The 13,735-nt window shown below is 51.7% G+C and overlaps 5 protein-coding genes across 5 annotated transcripts; 3 read left to right on the forward strand and 2 right to left on the reverse strand.

Moving 5' to 3' along the window:
- Positions 1–474: 474 nt before the first annotated feature.
- Positions 475–2,627, forward strand: ASPBRDRAFT_122350 (UTP25 family protein; the record flags this gene model as incomplete). The annotated part of the gene is made up of 4 exons (XM_067617504.1): positions 475–766; positions 820–1,016; positions 1,072–1,649; positions 1,709–2,627. 4 exons carry the CDS (start codon positions 475–477, stop codon positions 2,625–2,627), a joined length of 1,986 nt encoding a protein of 661 aa, XP_067481298.1.
- Positions 2,628–3,559: 932 nt separating this feature from the next.
- Positions 3,560–5,100, forward strand: ASPBRDRAFT_194939 (DMT family transporter; the record flags this gene model as incomplete). The annotated part of the gene is made up of 2 exons (XM_067620809.1): positions 3,560–3,928; positions 4,063–5,100. The coding sequence occupies 2 exons, from the start codon at positions 3,560–3,562 to the stop codon at positions 5,098–5,100; spliced, it is 1,407 nt and encodes a 468-aa protein (XP_067481299.1).
- Positions 5,101–6,235: 1,135 nt separating this feature from the next.
- On the forward strand, positions 6,236–7,468 carry ASPBRDRAFT_194940 (uncharacterized protein; the record flags this gene model as incomplete). The annotated part of the gene is made up of 1 exon (XM_067620810.1): positions 6,236–7,468. One exon carries the CDS (start codon positions 6,236–6,238, stop codon positions 7,466–7,468), a length of 1,233 nt encoding a protein of 410 aa, XP_067481300.1.
- Positions 7,469–8,229: 761 nt separating this feature from the next.
- ASPBRDRAFT_121147 (choline-phosphate cytidylyltransferase) lies at positions 8,230–9,649 on the reverse strand (the record flags this gene model as incomplete). The annotated part of the gene is made up of 3 exons (XM_067617403.1): positions 8,230–8,653; positions 8,711–9,061; positions 9,120–9,649. 3 exons carry the CDS (start codon positions 9,647–9,649, stop codon positions 8,230–8,232), a joined length of 1,305 nt encoding a protein of 434 aa, XP_067481301.1.
- A 1,760-nt stretch (positions 9,650–11,409) lies between these two features.
- ASPBRDRAFT_29204 (PP2C family serine/threonine-protein phosphatase) lies at positions 11,410–13,045 on the reverse strand (the record flags this gene model as incomplete). Its single annotated transcript, XM_067622632.1, has 6 exons — positions 11,410–11,780; positions 11,925–12,104; positions 12,176–12,382; positions 12,444–12,528; positions 12,597–12,694; positions 12,775–13,045. 6 exons carry the CDS (start codon positions 13,043–13,045, stop codon positions 11,410–11,412), a joined length of 1,212 nt encoding a protein of 403 aa, XP_067481302.1.
- Between the last annotated feature and the right edge of the window lie 690 nt (positions 13,046–13,735).

The raw sequence follows: 13,735 nt of genomic DNA on the forward strand, positions 1-13,735 counted from the left end.
GGGGGGAAAGAGTGGCTCTCTGGGGTTCGGGATTCTAATTAAATCTTCCGCCTCTGATGCCGCGACGGAGGTTCTGCTGCGAGGCTCAAATTGTGTGTGCGCAAAGGGAATTTCGCGCTAAGATAAGATAAGCAACTCCCCCCCAACGCCGCGAAAAAATAATCCGCCCATCTGCAGTCGACCCCGAATTGTTACTTTTCTAGTGGCCATAGCCGATTAATTTTACGTTTATTCTACTTTCAATGGCTCCTCCAAGAGGCAGAGCTCCTAGAGGCCGCGGGAAACGCTCGCGAGGGCCCGTCGGGCGCCGCGATGCCTTCCAGGCTTCTCGGGTTGACGACATAGAGTGAGCACCATTTCCGCGCTGGTCTCTACGGTATAGCTGACCAACCATGCAGGTCGGATGATTCTTCGTCCGGTGAAGATGGTCCTATCGATGAGCATATGGAGGAGGGTGTGGCCGAGGCGGAAGCCATGGATGTCGGTTCATCCAGCGACGAAGAGGATGAGGAGAAGTCTGGGCGTCCTTACAACGAGCTGCTACAACTGTTGAACACATCTACCGACTCCAAGGGTCCAGCCCGCAAGAAGAGAAAGGTCGAGAACAAGAAGACCGAGGATATCGAGGTTGTTCGCGAGGACCCTGTTGCGGAAGATGACGAAGAAGCTCTCGGAGAGGACGATCTACAGCAGCAAGAGCCTTCGGATGAAGAGGACAATGGAAACCAAGAAGATGCCGGTGCACAGGATAGCGATGATGAAGATGGTATAGTCCAACGCCATTGGTTATTTTTGGCCCATTGCACTAATGCTGAACAGACAATGATCCTTTCGACACGCACTTTACGAACCCAACGGAAGACGAGCTGGCCAAGAAGATCAAGGCTATTGAGGAGAAAAAGTGGAAGAATGCAAAGAAGGAGCTGCCAGAGGGTCTGAGGCTGGTGCGCACTATCCCAGATACTGGAGACGATGCATCATGGCTACCTCCCATGAAGCAGATCTCAAGCGTGAAGGTGAGCGTCGCAACCCCAGTCTGCGGAAACAGACGCTGATTTAGATACCGAACAGCTCAAGAGGAAGCTTAAAGAGCCTGCATCCGATAAATTCCCCCAAATCAGCGGACAGGCCCAGCATATCGCTCCGTACATCTTCGGCTACCAAGACGTCCTGTATGGAGCTCGGACGGCATCCAACTCGGCCCAGATGCGCGACCTTCTGGCTCTTCACGCTACCAACCACGTGCTCAAGACCCGCGATCGAGTGCTCAAGAACAACACACGCTTGGCTAGAGAGCAAGACGCCGATCTCGATGTCCGAGACCAAGGCTTCACCCGGCCGAAGGTCCTCTACCTCCTGCCGACCAAGCAGGCATGTGTGCGGGCCGTCGAGTCCATCACGCGCTTCTTCCAGCCTGAGCAACAAGAGAACAAGAAACGTCTCCTCGACACCTTTTCGGCAGCCGATGACCCGTCATGGGAGAGCAAACCGGAGGACTTCCGTGAGCTCTTCGGCGGCAATGACGATGACATGTTCCGTCTGGGTCTCAAGTTCACCCGCAAGACTGTCAAGTATTTTGCACAGTTCTACACCTCCGATATGATCCTGGCCAGTCCGCTGGGTCTACGCACCATTATGGACCAGGCAGAGTAAGTCGACCAGCCCAGCCCTCGAGTCCGGGGAATCCTCTAGCTAACCCCTCTTCCAGTGTGAAGAAACGCGATCACGACTTCCTTTCATCTATCGAGGTAGTAATTATCGACCACGCGGATGCATTGCTCATGCAGAACTGGGATCACATCGACTACATCATGAAACACCTCAACCTGCAGCCTCGGGAGGCACACGGATGTGACTTTAGTCGTGTGCGGTCATGGTATCTGGACAACAACGCGCGGTACGTGCGGCAGATGATCATGCTCACCTCATTCGTCACTCCGGAGATGAACTCGGTGTTCTCGACGCACATGCACAACACCTCGGGCAGGGTCAAGGCCACGCCGATCCACGCGGGAGCGATCACCGAGATCCCCCTCCCGGTGTCGGTCAAGCAGACATTTTCCCGCTTCGACTGTCTCTCGCCGGCGAAAGACCCCGATGCGCGATTCAAGCACTTCACCACGACAATCCTCTCGTCACTCGTGCGCGACATTGCCTCCGGTCGCGGCAAGGCCAGCGCCGGTGGAACCTTGATCTTCATCCCATCGTACCTGGACTTTGTGCGCGTGCGCAATCACTTTGCCACGTCGCAGCAGACCACCAACGTCTCGTTCGGAGCCATCTCCGAATACACCGAGATGCGGGAGGCGTCGCGGGCTCGCTCGCACTTCATGAACGGGCGCCAGTCGGTGCTCCTGTACACGGAGCGTCTGCACCACTTCCGTCGGTACCAGATCCGCGGAGTCAAGCGCATCATCATGTACGGAGTGCCTGAGAATCCGGTGTTCTATAGCGAGATTGTCGGATTCCTGGGATTGAATCCAGCTGAGTTGGTCGAGGCGACGGAGGGAGGTGTGCGGGCGTTGTTCTCTAAATGGGATGCCCTCAAGCTGGAGCGGATTGTGGGCACTCAGCGAGTGGGCAATATGATGCGGGAGAAGGGAGGAGACACTTTTACGTTCATGTAGAGCGTAACTACTATATACTAGGAACTGTATAATTTATGTGTATACTGTTGAGATAGAAGACCAACTACTAACACTGGGTATTGACACGGACCTTAGCTGATCGATAGAGTTTGCTCCCTGCTGCTCACATGCAGATGCACAGCTCATTGAATTTTATGTTAGCGGCATATCCGCCCACATATTCTGCTCCTATGATGAAATCCTATCGCAGCGCAGTACAGAGTACATACTACAGCTTTTGTTAGCGTTGCTCCAACAGAAATATATATCTACCCAGATACTGCTACTACATTTATAGTAGATCCGATAAGCGCACCACAACCAAGGAACTACCTACCATAATCCACATCACATACTAGCAACCAAGGATACCTGCATAAGATATATTCGGATTTTTATCCTCCGTGAACAAGTACAATACACTTCATCTCATTTACTACTCTTCCAACAACACAATCCTTCCTTCAAAAAGAGTATGACTCGGACAATCTACACTCCAAACCGAAGGGTGTCACAAGGGCTCGATTAGTCATGCAACAACAGGAAAAAAAAAACCAGGGCCGATCGCGGCTCTAAAAGAAATTTGGTGTCACGGGCTCCTCTTCGATGGGGGAATAATTTCTTCTTTTTTGCTGGCGGCATAAAATAAATAATAGTGATATCGTCGCATTCCATTCAGCTGCTTTTCCCCCAGCCGGTCTGTTGACTTTTTTTATTTGTTTTTTTTTTGCCTTACAAAGAAGGGGGCCTCTTTCTGTGCTTACTTCAGATTATTATTGTTATATTCATGAGTACATGAACGATTGAACGATATTTCAACCTTTGTTTGTTTATTTTTTGTTTTCATGAATTTTATGAATTACGAAGAGAAGGAAAACCAAAGAAGAACACACGAAACGAAACCAAAAATATCTGGAACAATCAAAAGCAAAATGTCTCTGAGTCCGTCTGACGCAAGAGGCGTTGACTCTTCCATGGGTGAAGAAACTCAACAATATGTAACTTTACTACCGGCTCAGACTCAAGTCGATGAGCAGCAGCAGCAGCAGCACGTTGTCTATTCGGAGCAGACGCCGCTGCTTCATTCGGGACATGCTTCTACTTCTGCTTCTTCAACGATGCAGCACTGCTCAACTCAGCCATGGTGGAAGACGGCGCAGCAGGTATCCTGCGATGTCTGGCTGCAGGGCAAGGGCATGATTCTGGTCATGTTCTCGCAATTCTTCGGCGCATCGATGAATGTCATGACGCAGTTTTTGGAAATCAAGGGTCGTGATGGGAAGGGGTTTCATCCGTTTCAGGTGCGTTCTATATCATCTACTGATTATTCTGCTGGATAGCTAGTGGATGATGGATGATCTTGGGGACCTCCACTCGTGGGGATCTTCTAGTAGATTATCCCTGCTCAGGAACCCGGCTGATCCCGTAACTACAGATCCTGTTCGCCCGCATGTCTATCACGGTTCTGGTTAGTTATCTCTACATGTGGTACGCGCGAGTACCGCATCCGCTGGGAACACGCGAAACCTTCACTCTGTTGATGCTGCGTGCTGGGGGTGGATTCTTCGGCGTCTACGGGCTCTACTACTCCGTTCAGTACTTGCCGCTGTCCGAGGCGACCGTGGTGACCTTCCTCGCGCCGATCTTGAGCTGCTATGCTTGCTCGCTCTTGATCCCCAATGAGACGTTCACGCGCAAGCAGCAGCTCGCCGGACTGGTGTCGCTGGCCGGTGTCGTTCTCATCGCGCGGCCGTTCCCGTTCATGCGATCGGGCGCCGACTCCGAGCCGGACCAAGGCGATAAGCCCGGTGCCACTGATAGCTACCACCACGTGCTGGCCATCGTGGTGGCTCTGATCGGAGTGCTGGGCGCCTCGTGTGCGTACACCACGATCCGGATGATCGGACAGCGCTGCCATCCGCTCGTCTCGGTGACTTACTTTTCCTCGTTCACGACGGTCGTAGCTACGCTGGCGATGCTGCTTGTGCCATCGATTCCGCTGGAGCTGCCGGGTACGATACTGGAATGGACCCTGCTTCTGGGGCTCGGTGTCAGTGGGTTCTTGCTGCAGTTCCTGCTCACAGCAGGTCTGGCGTATGTGCCGCCGGTGCGGAAGACCAAACCCAAGACTTCGGTGGACTGGGACCGGGGCTATGGCACGCGCGACGAAGAAGAGGAGGAGCCGTCAGCGAAGCCAAGGTCGTCCGGATCGCGGGCTACTTTCATGCTGTACACGCAGATGCTATTTGCCGTGTTCTACGACCAGGCGATCTGGGGGAGTACGTTGTCGGCGGTGAGCTGGGTGGGATCGGTGCTGATCCTGGTGAGCGCTATTTATGTGGCCATGGCGCGAGAGGGCGCAAAGGGAACCTCATCCGAGGAGAAGGAGGGAGGAGATCCAGCGAGCACGGACGAGAGCCGGGCTGAAGTGGCTGCAGAGGAGCGTCTGGAGGAAGGCGGGGAAAGGCAATAGAGCGGGGGTCGCGCATGAGGCGTTTTGCAAATCGCGCGACGATCTTGAGGGATTTGCCTTGAGTGTGGAAGAAAAAAGGAAGCAGGTCGGCGTCACTGTGCATAGCTCGATAGCGGAGGGAAGAAGTTGAGCGATGCCACATGTCGATGGGGGGGGGAAGGGGCTCACATTGCATAGCATATAGGCGCAGAGCATATATACAGAGGACATCAGAGGATATACTGAGTATATGTAAGAAGTTATTAAGTGAATGAATGAATGATTTGAGTGATAGACAGGAAAGTGAGGCGGTCAGATGCATCCATTGAATGTGATACTCCCGACTAAGTATACGCTAGTAAACGACGCCAGGCTGCAAGTGGCAAAGAGCATAGAGAGCTCCACTCCAATGGGCATTCCCAATTGCTTTTGTAGATGGTGATTGGTCAAAATGTGGGAAAAGTGGCTGAAGCTCGTTCTGAATCAGGATTGTGATAGGCTCGCTTCAATACTCATACCAGACTAATACTGAAAAGGGACACTGAGTGTAGTAGTGGAGCGAAGGACCACTACTTCTCTCTTATACAGTTATACTACTAAGTACTACTCTCTTCTCAGTATATCATGTAGCATCTCTACGTGGCATCCTCAATTGGATACAACTCTCTTCATACTAGAAGTGAAGATACTCTGGCATCAATACTACTACTACTACTACTACTACTACTACTACTACCACTTCTACTACTCCAAACCGGAGCACTCTGATCCTACCGGCGAGCTTGACTGCAGCATCCCTGCATGTGAACAAGTTGATTGGCCGCCACCACGTCATAAGGTTGCACTTGAGACTTGTGCTATTCCGATTCTTGAATATTAACTAATTGATTACTACGATTATATGCTTCTTATAACACTTATTATCACATTCGTACTTTCTTTCGATCTCTCCATCCGTGTGTGTCTGTGTGTTATCTGTGAATTTCCCCTAGTTAACTACTACTAGTACTAGCTTATATATAAGCTGGTCCGGTCATTCTTTCTGTTCCACTCATATTCTGTCTAGACTTTCATTCTACACCGTATCTATACATCATCTATCTTCTATATAAAATTACTAGACTAGAAAGATATCGTCAAGATATACTACTACAACATGCGCCACTTCGACACCTGGATCCTCCGCGACCCCTACTCCATCTTCCACTACTATCCCACCGGCAAACGATGGCCTGAATCCATCCGCGAATTGATCCAATCTCGTCAAATCTGCAGTCCTCCATCATCCTCCTCCAACAATGACTTTCCTAGTATACCAGCCGACAGCTCCTCCCAACCAACAAGCAATTTCTTCCAACGTCTCCCCCCCGAGATCCGCCTCATGATCTACGCCTACGTCTTCAACGACTCCCCCAATACCAATGACTCCAACACAACAACCATCCATCTCGTCCAAATCCGCAACAAAATCCACCACGTCCGCTGCACGCACCCCTCCCCACTTGACAAACACCGTCAATGCTGTCCCCAAACCATGGCCAGATGGCGCACCTCTCCAACTACCACCACCACCACAATCCCCAAACCCATAACGACTACCACCAACAAAGGAACAAAAGGAATACGATCAACAACCACAAAAGCCCAAGACACCAACAGCAACCTCTACCCCCACACCCACCCATCCCTCCCCCCCAGCTTATCCAAAAATACCACCTCCCCACTCCTAACCTGCCGAGCCATGTATCTCGAGGCCGCACCACTACTCTACTCCCTCACCACCATCGACACCGACGACCTCTACACCTTCCTCTCATTCATCAATACCATCTCCCCTCACTTACGGAAGTATATCAAGTCCCTCACGGTGCAGTATACACCGATCTGGCAGCCCATGGCGGGCCAGGAGTATCCCTTCTCCGTGTATACTCATACGCATAATGATATGCTCTGGGGTGGGTTCTGGGATGCCGTGGCGAGGAAGTGTACGGGGTTGGAGAGGGTAAGGTTGGGGCTGGATCTGGGGACGGTGTTTGCTGTTAATAGTGTGATCAATAATGCACTTGGGGGGAATGCGAATGGTAGTGTTGATGGGTGGTCAGTGACGGGGGGCAATATGGTGAGCTTTGGGACGGAGGAAGAGTGGGTGAAGCCCCTACTGAAGGTACGGGGGTTGAAGAGCTTTGAGCTGGGGGTTATGGTTAGGTGTGATCGGTTGGCTAGACGGGTCTTGGAGAATGGGTTGGTTAGGGATGTGCAGGTGTTGAGGGAGAGGTTGGTGGAGGTGATGTGTGGGGAGAGGGAGAGAGAGAGTACTAATACAAGGATGGATGAGGATGTGGTGAGTGGAAGAAGGAAGGGAAGGTTGTTGGCTATTATGGCTGCTTGATGAATTCTGGAAAGAGGAAAGAAAGTGTGATCTTATGAAAGCGTTCTGTTGCATGATAGATACCCTTGTCTTTGGTTCTGTCTGTTTTGTTGTTTTGTTGCGCAGTGATATACGATAGAAGTCGTTAGACTGATTATACATACTCCGTACTGCATCCTAACATCTCTCAGTCCATGAATGAATTAGCCTTCTCTATCCATCAATCTAGCTGTACATTACCATCCATCCATCCATCTCATATCCCGAAGAAGAAAAAGAAGAAGAAGAAGAGAGAAGAAAGAAAATATGCAATTTGCCAAAAAAAAATAAGCCCATTCAACCAACCATACCAACCACAACATTAAAACATACCAACCAATTCAGACATCATTACTCATCAACTCGGTCAGAAATGGAAAAAAAGAAGAACATGAATAAAACATCTATTCCTTTTTCTTTTCCAACGCTACCGTGAGCTAATGAAAATAAAGTCCCTCGCTTAACTTACATCGATCGTGGCAACAAGTCAGAACACAGACCTCTTTCTCTCATCAGTCTGGGGTCTGATGAAAAAATCTTAAATGATTTGAATCAATCAGTTGTGATGCTGCTCATGCTCCTGCTGCTGAAGCTGCCGCTGCAATGCCTCCGTGCTGCGTTCCACCTCCGAATCGTGGTCTTCCTCGCTTGTGGGTGACGGTGCCCGGCTGCCCACGAGAGAATGGCGACTGCGCATCTACATTGGACTCATAATTAGTCAATGCCAACAGAATATCAAAGAATCATGCACCTACCCATGCGCGAACTCCCCCGATTAATCCCAAACTGTAGCCCGTGGCAAAGTCCGGCTCGTTCCGACCATTGCCGATCGTGCTCTCCGGACGTCCCAGCGCCTCCACCCGAGAAACATGCGCCTTGCTGCCCAGAGTAGGACTGGTAACGCCGCTGCGCGTGCCGCCCAGATCCACACTGTTGCGCGCGCTCGATAGCGGGCTGTTTGGCCGGCTGTTCTGCCAGAATTGACGCAGCTCCCGACCCAACTCCTGGCCTGTTGTAGTCCAGTTGGACCGGATGCTATCCCGGAGCTCCGCCACATGGCGCTTGATCTCCAGCTCATTCTTCTTCAGCCATGACACGTTCAGTTCCTGTCGTGAAGCACCGCGCTTGAACTGTCGAGAAATGTACTGATCGTAGTCGCGAACAATCCTGTAATTGAATGTGAGCCCCCCATACAAACATGTTTCCTCAAGCAGTACAACGTACCTGGTGATAATTCCCGTTGTGCTCACACCCTCTGTCCGCTGTGTAGCCAAGAATTTTCCTTGAGCCTTGATCGGCGCATAAATGTCATCTCCTTCGTCCGCACCATAGGGCAAATCGTCATGCGCAACGTAGTCAATCTGGTGTTCATCGATGAATTCCGGCGTCACAATCCACGGACAATTGGGAATCACTTCATCCACCCATCTGCAATGGCGGATACTCTCCGCGCGCTCGGCACCGCTCAAGACCGTCAGTCCCTTGCGCTTATGTGTTTCCTCGTCCCCAGTCACTCCCACGATCAAATGCACGTCGGGGAACGCTTTCTTCGCTTGTTCCAATTGCCGCATATGTCTTGAAACACCTCAGGATTAGCATTCTGTCCACATGAAGCCGGATGGCCGATACATACCCCACATGAAACAGATCAAACACGCCATCCGCATAGACGCGCACCGGCCGTCCCGTTGGCGGAGGGTTGGTGTGATAACCCACGGGATCCTGAAGTCCAGCACGCTCCGGAGGGCTCATCAACGGCTCCGATGTGTTTACCTGCAAGCCCGGCCGGCTCTTGCTCCGGCTTTCAATGTCACTGCTGGCCACGGTGGTCTCGGATGGCTCGCCCGGATCCTCCTTGCTGACGGCCGATGGTGCGTCGGGGAGATCGCCATTGGAAGCTGGAACGCGGCCTTCACTGGCGGACGCCTTGCGAGCTCGTTTGGGCGGTGGAACGGTGCCGGCAGAGGTGACATCGAGCGACGATTGCTTCTTGTGCTTGCTGGGCAAGGGAATGGCGGAGCCTGTGGACTCGTCGCCTTCCTCACCGGATGCGTCGCGAGAGGAGGGTTGCAAAAGTTCTGCAGGGGATGGAATGGCGGCATTGGCGGAAAGATGTTGGGAACCGCTGCGCTTGCGTTTACTCGAAGATTGGGGGGAGGACATGATGGCCGACCGAGGGAGCACAGCTCGACTTCTGTCAAAATAAAATCACACAAAAAAGGAAGAGACTGGGGAGGAGGAGCGAAAGGAAAGAGGACAAGAGATTGATCCACGAGTCGACAGGTGAGACAAGAGGACAGAAAAGCAGGATGGAGGAGATGTGGAGGAGGGAAGAAGTACGGGAGGGCCCGGGGATGGGATCCAAAGCACAGAGGAGATGAATTCCCTCAACAAACCATGGGGAGAAATGGCAGAGGGGGGGGGGAAAGAAGAGGGAGAGAGAGGAAGAAGAGGAAGAGGAAGAAGCAGAAGAAGAAACTAGAGCAGGACCCTTGACAGGCGGGCGATGGAGCAAAGCAAGACAAGGGGAAGAAACCGACCGAAAGTATCGCGGATCCGAAACTAGAGCGCAAGCTAAAAAAGGCAAGAATCTCAAAATCTGCCCGACCGGGAATATTGACTCATGTATCGTACCTTACTCAAACTCGACTGATCACGTCTCTTTTGTACTGACCGCTGACCAGTTACTGGTCGCTAGTGACCGCGAGATACTGCTAATTACTGCTAAAATACTGGCAATGTCCACAGTGGGGAAAGCAAGCAAGACCGTCACGTATGGTCCTGCCCCAACAATCCCCCATCACGGGACTCTAGCGGGTCCTCTCATTCGCTCGGCCCATCCAAAGTACCATACGGTGTACCTCAAAAAGAGGAACGTTTTTGCAAAGTAGATACTTACTAGCAAGTACTACTACTTTCTACGCGCATCCCCACGTCGCTTGTCGCGATTGACTTCCGGACGATGTCAAGACTGCTGCACAGCCAACGTTTCTATATGCATACGATATAATTAAATAAAGAAACAAAAAAAAGAGGTTCAACATACACGGCTCGCTTCCATCCCGGTTCCAGAAACTCCGCTGCTGAAGCAAGCATTCGACGAGTTTGCCTTACCCGACCCCGGACTTATAAAAACTGTACGTCATGCCGTCGTGGAATATCTCTCCCTCCGGGACGCCATACATGGTGTGCAACTCCGCTATCCTTCCCCCTTCTCCCTGACCTGGTCGAATGGGTTACAATATACCAATGTCGCCCTCAAGCCGGGACATTGCGAGGACTGTCCCGCCGGGAAGTTCCAGATTGAAGCTGAGGTAGACACGGCATCGCATCATCAAGGAGCAGGGAAAACACAGACAATAAAAAAAAAAAAATTGGAACAATCATGGAAAATATCATGGTTCATCAACAGTGGACGTTTTGTGCGGTATCTTGTTCATGGCATGAAACAGACGTACTCTCGTGAGGCCGGCCGCTCGCGGCTCTGCAATAAAACTGGTAAACATAAACGAAAACCTTCCGACCCGAATCCCATGCATCCACCCCGCAACCAATGCCGAAATGTTGAGTGACTTTGGACTTCCTTCTCGAACAAAAGGTCACCTCGCGATTGGGTTCCACCACCTCTGAAACCACTAGGCCATTTCAAAAGGGAGTATGTAAGGCTGGAGTATAACAGATAGAAGGGGTGAAGTTCGATGTGAGAAAGCCCGGCGCTTCCGAAAGGGGCAAGGCAGAAAGAAGTCCACGTAGATGTAAGGAAATAGGTAAAAACGGGCACAGTCGTAGAATCACACACGGATGGTTTTCAAAGAACCAAAATAAGGAAAAAAGGGGGAAAAAAAGTAACAAGCGCGGGATGGGGGAGAAACGGAAAAGAAGAAAAAGACACATTAAGGAGAAATGCAACAGATCCATCATGACTACGAACTCGTAGGCTTTTGCGGCGTTCCAAGGGCACTGCCGGATGAACCCTCCGCGGTGGACGGCGACTCCGATATCTCAGCGGCGTCCGTTCGGGGAGTGTCCTTGGACTGGGGCCCAGGAGTTCCCTCCCGTTCATTTCGAGCCGCATCAGATGAATCACGGCGAACCTGATTGGCAAGATCCTGGTCTTCCTCAGTTTGGTCAAAGAGTTCGTCATCGTTCTGTTCCGGAATCAATTCAGTGCCGTCCCCCAAGAGGATGATGCGGCCCGAGCGGACGCTGAAGCCACGCGCACGGTCGTTTTCCATGTCAAAGTCATCCGGGTTCTCCTCAAATTGATTCCGAATACCGGGGCCGCGGAACTCAGCTGCACCCCCATTCAGTCAGTAGGGATTGGAATTGGAGGCCGTGGGATCCTCGAGAGACTTGCCGTACTCGGGCGGAGCGCAAGGGCCGTCGCCGTTCGCCACGCGCTCAGCGATCTGGTTGTACCACTCCTCTTTGGTCCTACCGTTCAGGAGACCGATGATAACCATGGTCATGTTGTCGCAGCCAACACCGCCGGTTTCACTGTTGGAGGCCAGGCAGTTGTCCATCATGTTCTCACAGATCCGATACAGATCCTGCTTCGCGGCAATCCCACGGCGGACGAATTCCACCACTGATTGAGAGGACTGACAATCCCAGATACCTGTGATGACCAAGCAAGTTAGCGAATCTCTCCCAGACGCTCGTTCTCTCACTATCAGGGGAAGGACCCACCGTCACAGGCAATTACGAGGAACTCGTCATCGTCGCTGAGATCGTGCACAGTGACGTCAGGATAGGCAGTGACAATCTGCTGCTCAGGAGACAATTCGGGGCTCTTCTTGAACTCGAAGTCACCAATGGCCCGCGACAGGGCCAGGTTGCCGTTGACACGGCCAAAGTCAACGAAACCACCAGCAGCGCTGATACGAGCTTTCTCGCCTGTTGTTTGTCATGTCAGCATTATCAACACAGGTCGGTAATTGGGATACAGGGTCTGTACCTTCATTCTGAGGCTTGTGGTCAAACGAAAGAGGCTTAGCGCGGCCCTTGACACCCAGTACAGAGCGAGAATCACCAGCATTGGCCTATGACTAGTCAACAAAGGAACCAAACCCGACGTCGTCTCCAAATTGGCGATGGCTGGAATACATACCACCCAGATCTTGTGCTTCGAGATAACGCTGACGGCTGCGGTGCAGCCGGATACTTCCTCCTCATATTTCGGGTCTAGCTGGGTCAGTCCGTTGCTACCTCGGAGGGACAGAAATCAAGGATGAAAGGGAGAGGCGGGTGGAAGGGTTGCCCGAACTCCGATCATAGCGCTCACGAACCTTCCAAAATAGCCCGGTCGGTAGCGAGGAAGCCGTCCTTCAGGGCCTGTTCGATATCACCCTTGGCAAAGGAATCCTGCTTCGCGACGATCTTGTGGACATTTTCTCCCGCGAATAATGCTACTTTGTCTCCACCATGCCCATCATATACACCAAAGAAAGCGAGTCGTTTATCAGGATCGGTCGGCTTTTCATTCTGCTCAGAGTACTTGGCCTGGAGGTCGAGGATAGCAGCATGGGCATCCTCCATGCTGATACGCCAGCCCTGCATGGCGGAAACACCGTATATACAGCACTCATCTTGACCTTCCGCGGAAGTCTAAATAGCACCGAATTTGGTTAGTGAGGATGTAGGAAATTGAAGAGAGGTCCGGAACACAATGGAATGGTGACAGGTCATCCGCCCGAAATCGCGTGCAGGAAATTTTCATCATCCTGTGGAGGAACCCCGCAGGGGAGGGATGATCACCACTTTGCAGGCGCGACACACGAGAGGAGGGGTGAAAAAGAATGCTGTAGCGGAATTTATATCCTTGGGCAGTGGTAATGTTGGACAAACAATAATAGAAAAATAAAAGGATAATGGGTGGGTATGGCACAGAATGGCAACGCGGATGGTGGACAGGTTGGAATGGCGTAAGATGCTTGCAGTGTGGGGGAGGATCAAAGAGCAGGCAGGCAAACGCATTGCTTCAGGTTTCACTCACCTTATCGACCACGGGCTCGGACAAGGTCTGACCCATGATTTCTAGTGGATCGCAATTAAACAGTTCAAGCAGAGAAATGGCCCGTTACAGACATACACACCACCGAAGGGGGGGGGAGAAGGGGGAAGGATAAGAGAGTAAAAGGTGGGAAAACCGGCGGATTCTTTTTGGGGGGGGAAGACGAGGGGAGGGGGATGGGGAGGGAAGAGGCAGCAGATCAGGTGAAAGGAAAGAAGATTAGGTTGGCTTTGAGG

This window comes from Aspergillus brasiliensis, assembly GCF_001889945.1.
Source record: "Aspergillus brasiliensis CBS 101740 unplaced genomic scaffold ASPBRscaffold_4, whole genome shotgun sequence".
Taxonomy (NCBI): Eukaryota; Fungi; Ascomycota; class Eurotiomycetes; order Eurotiales; family Aspergillaceae; genus Aspergillus; species Aspergillus brasiliensis.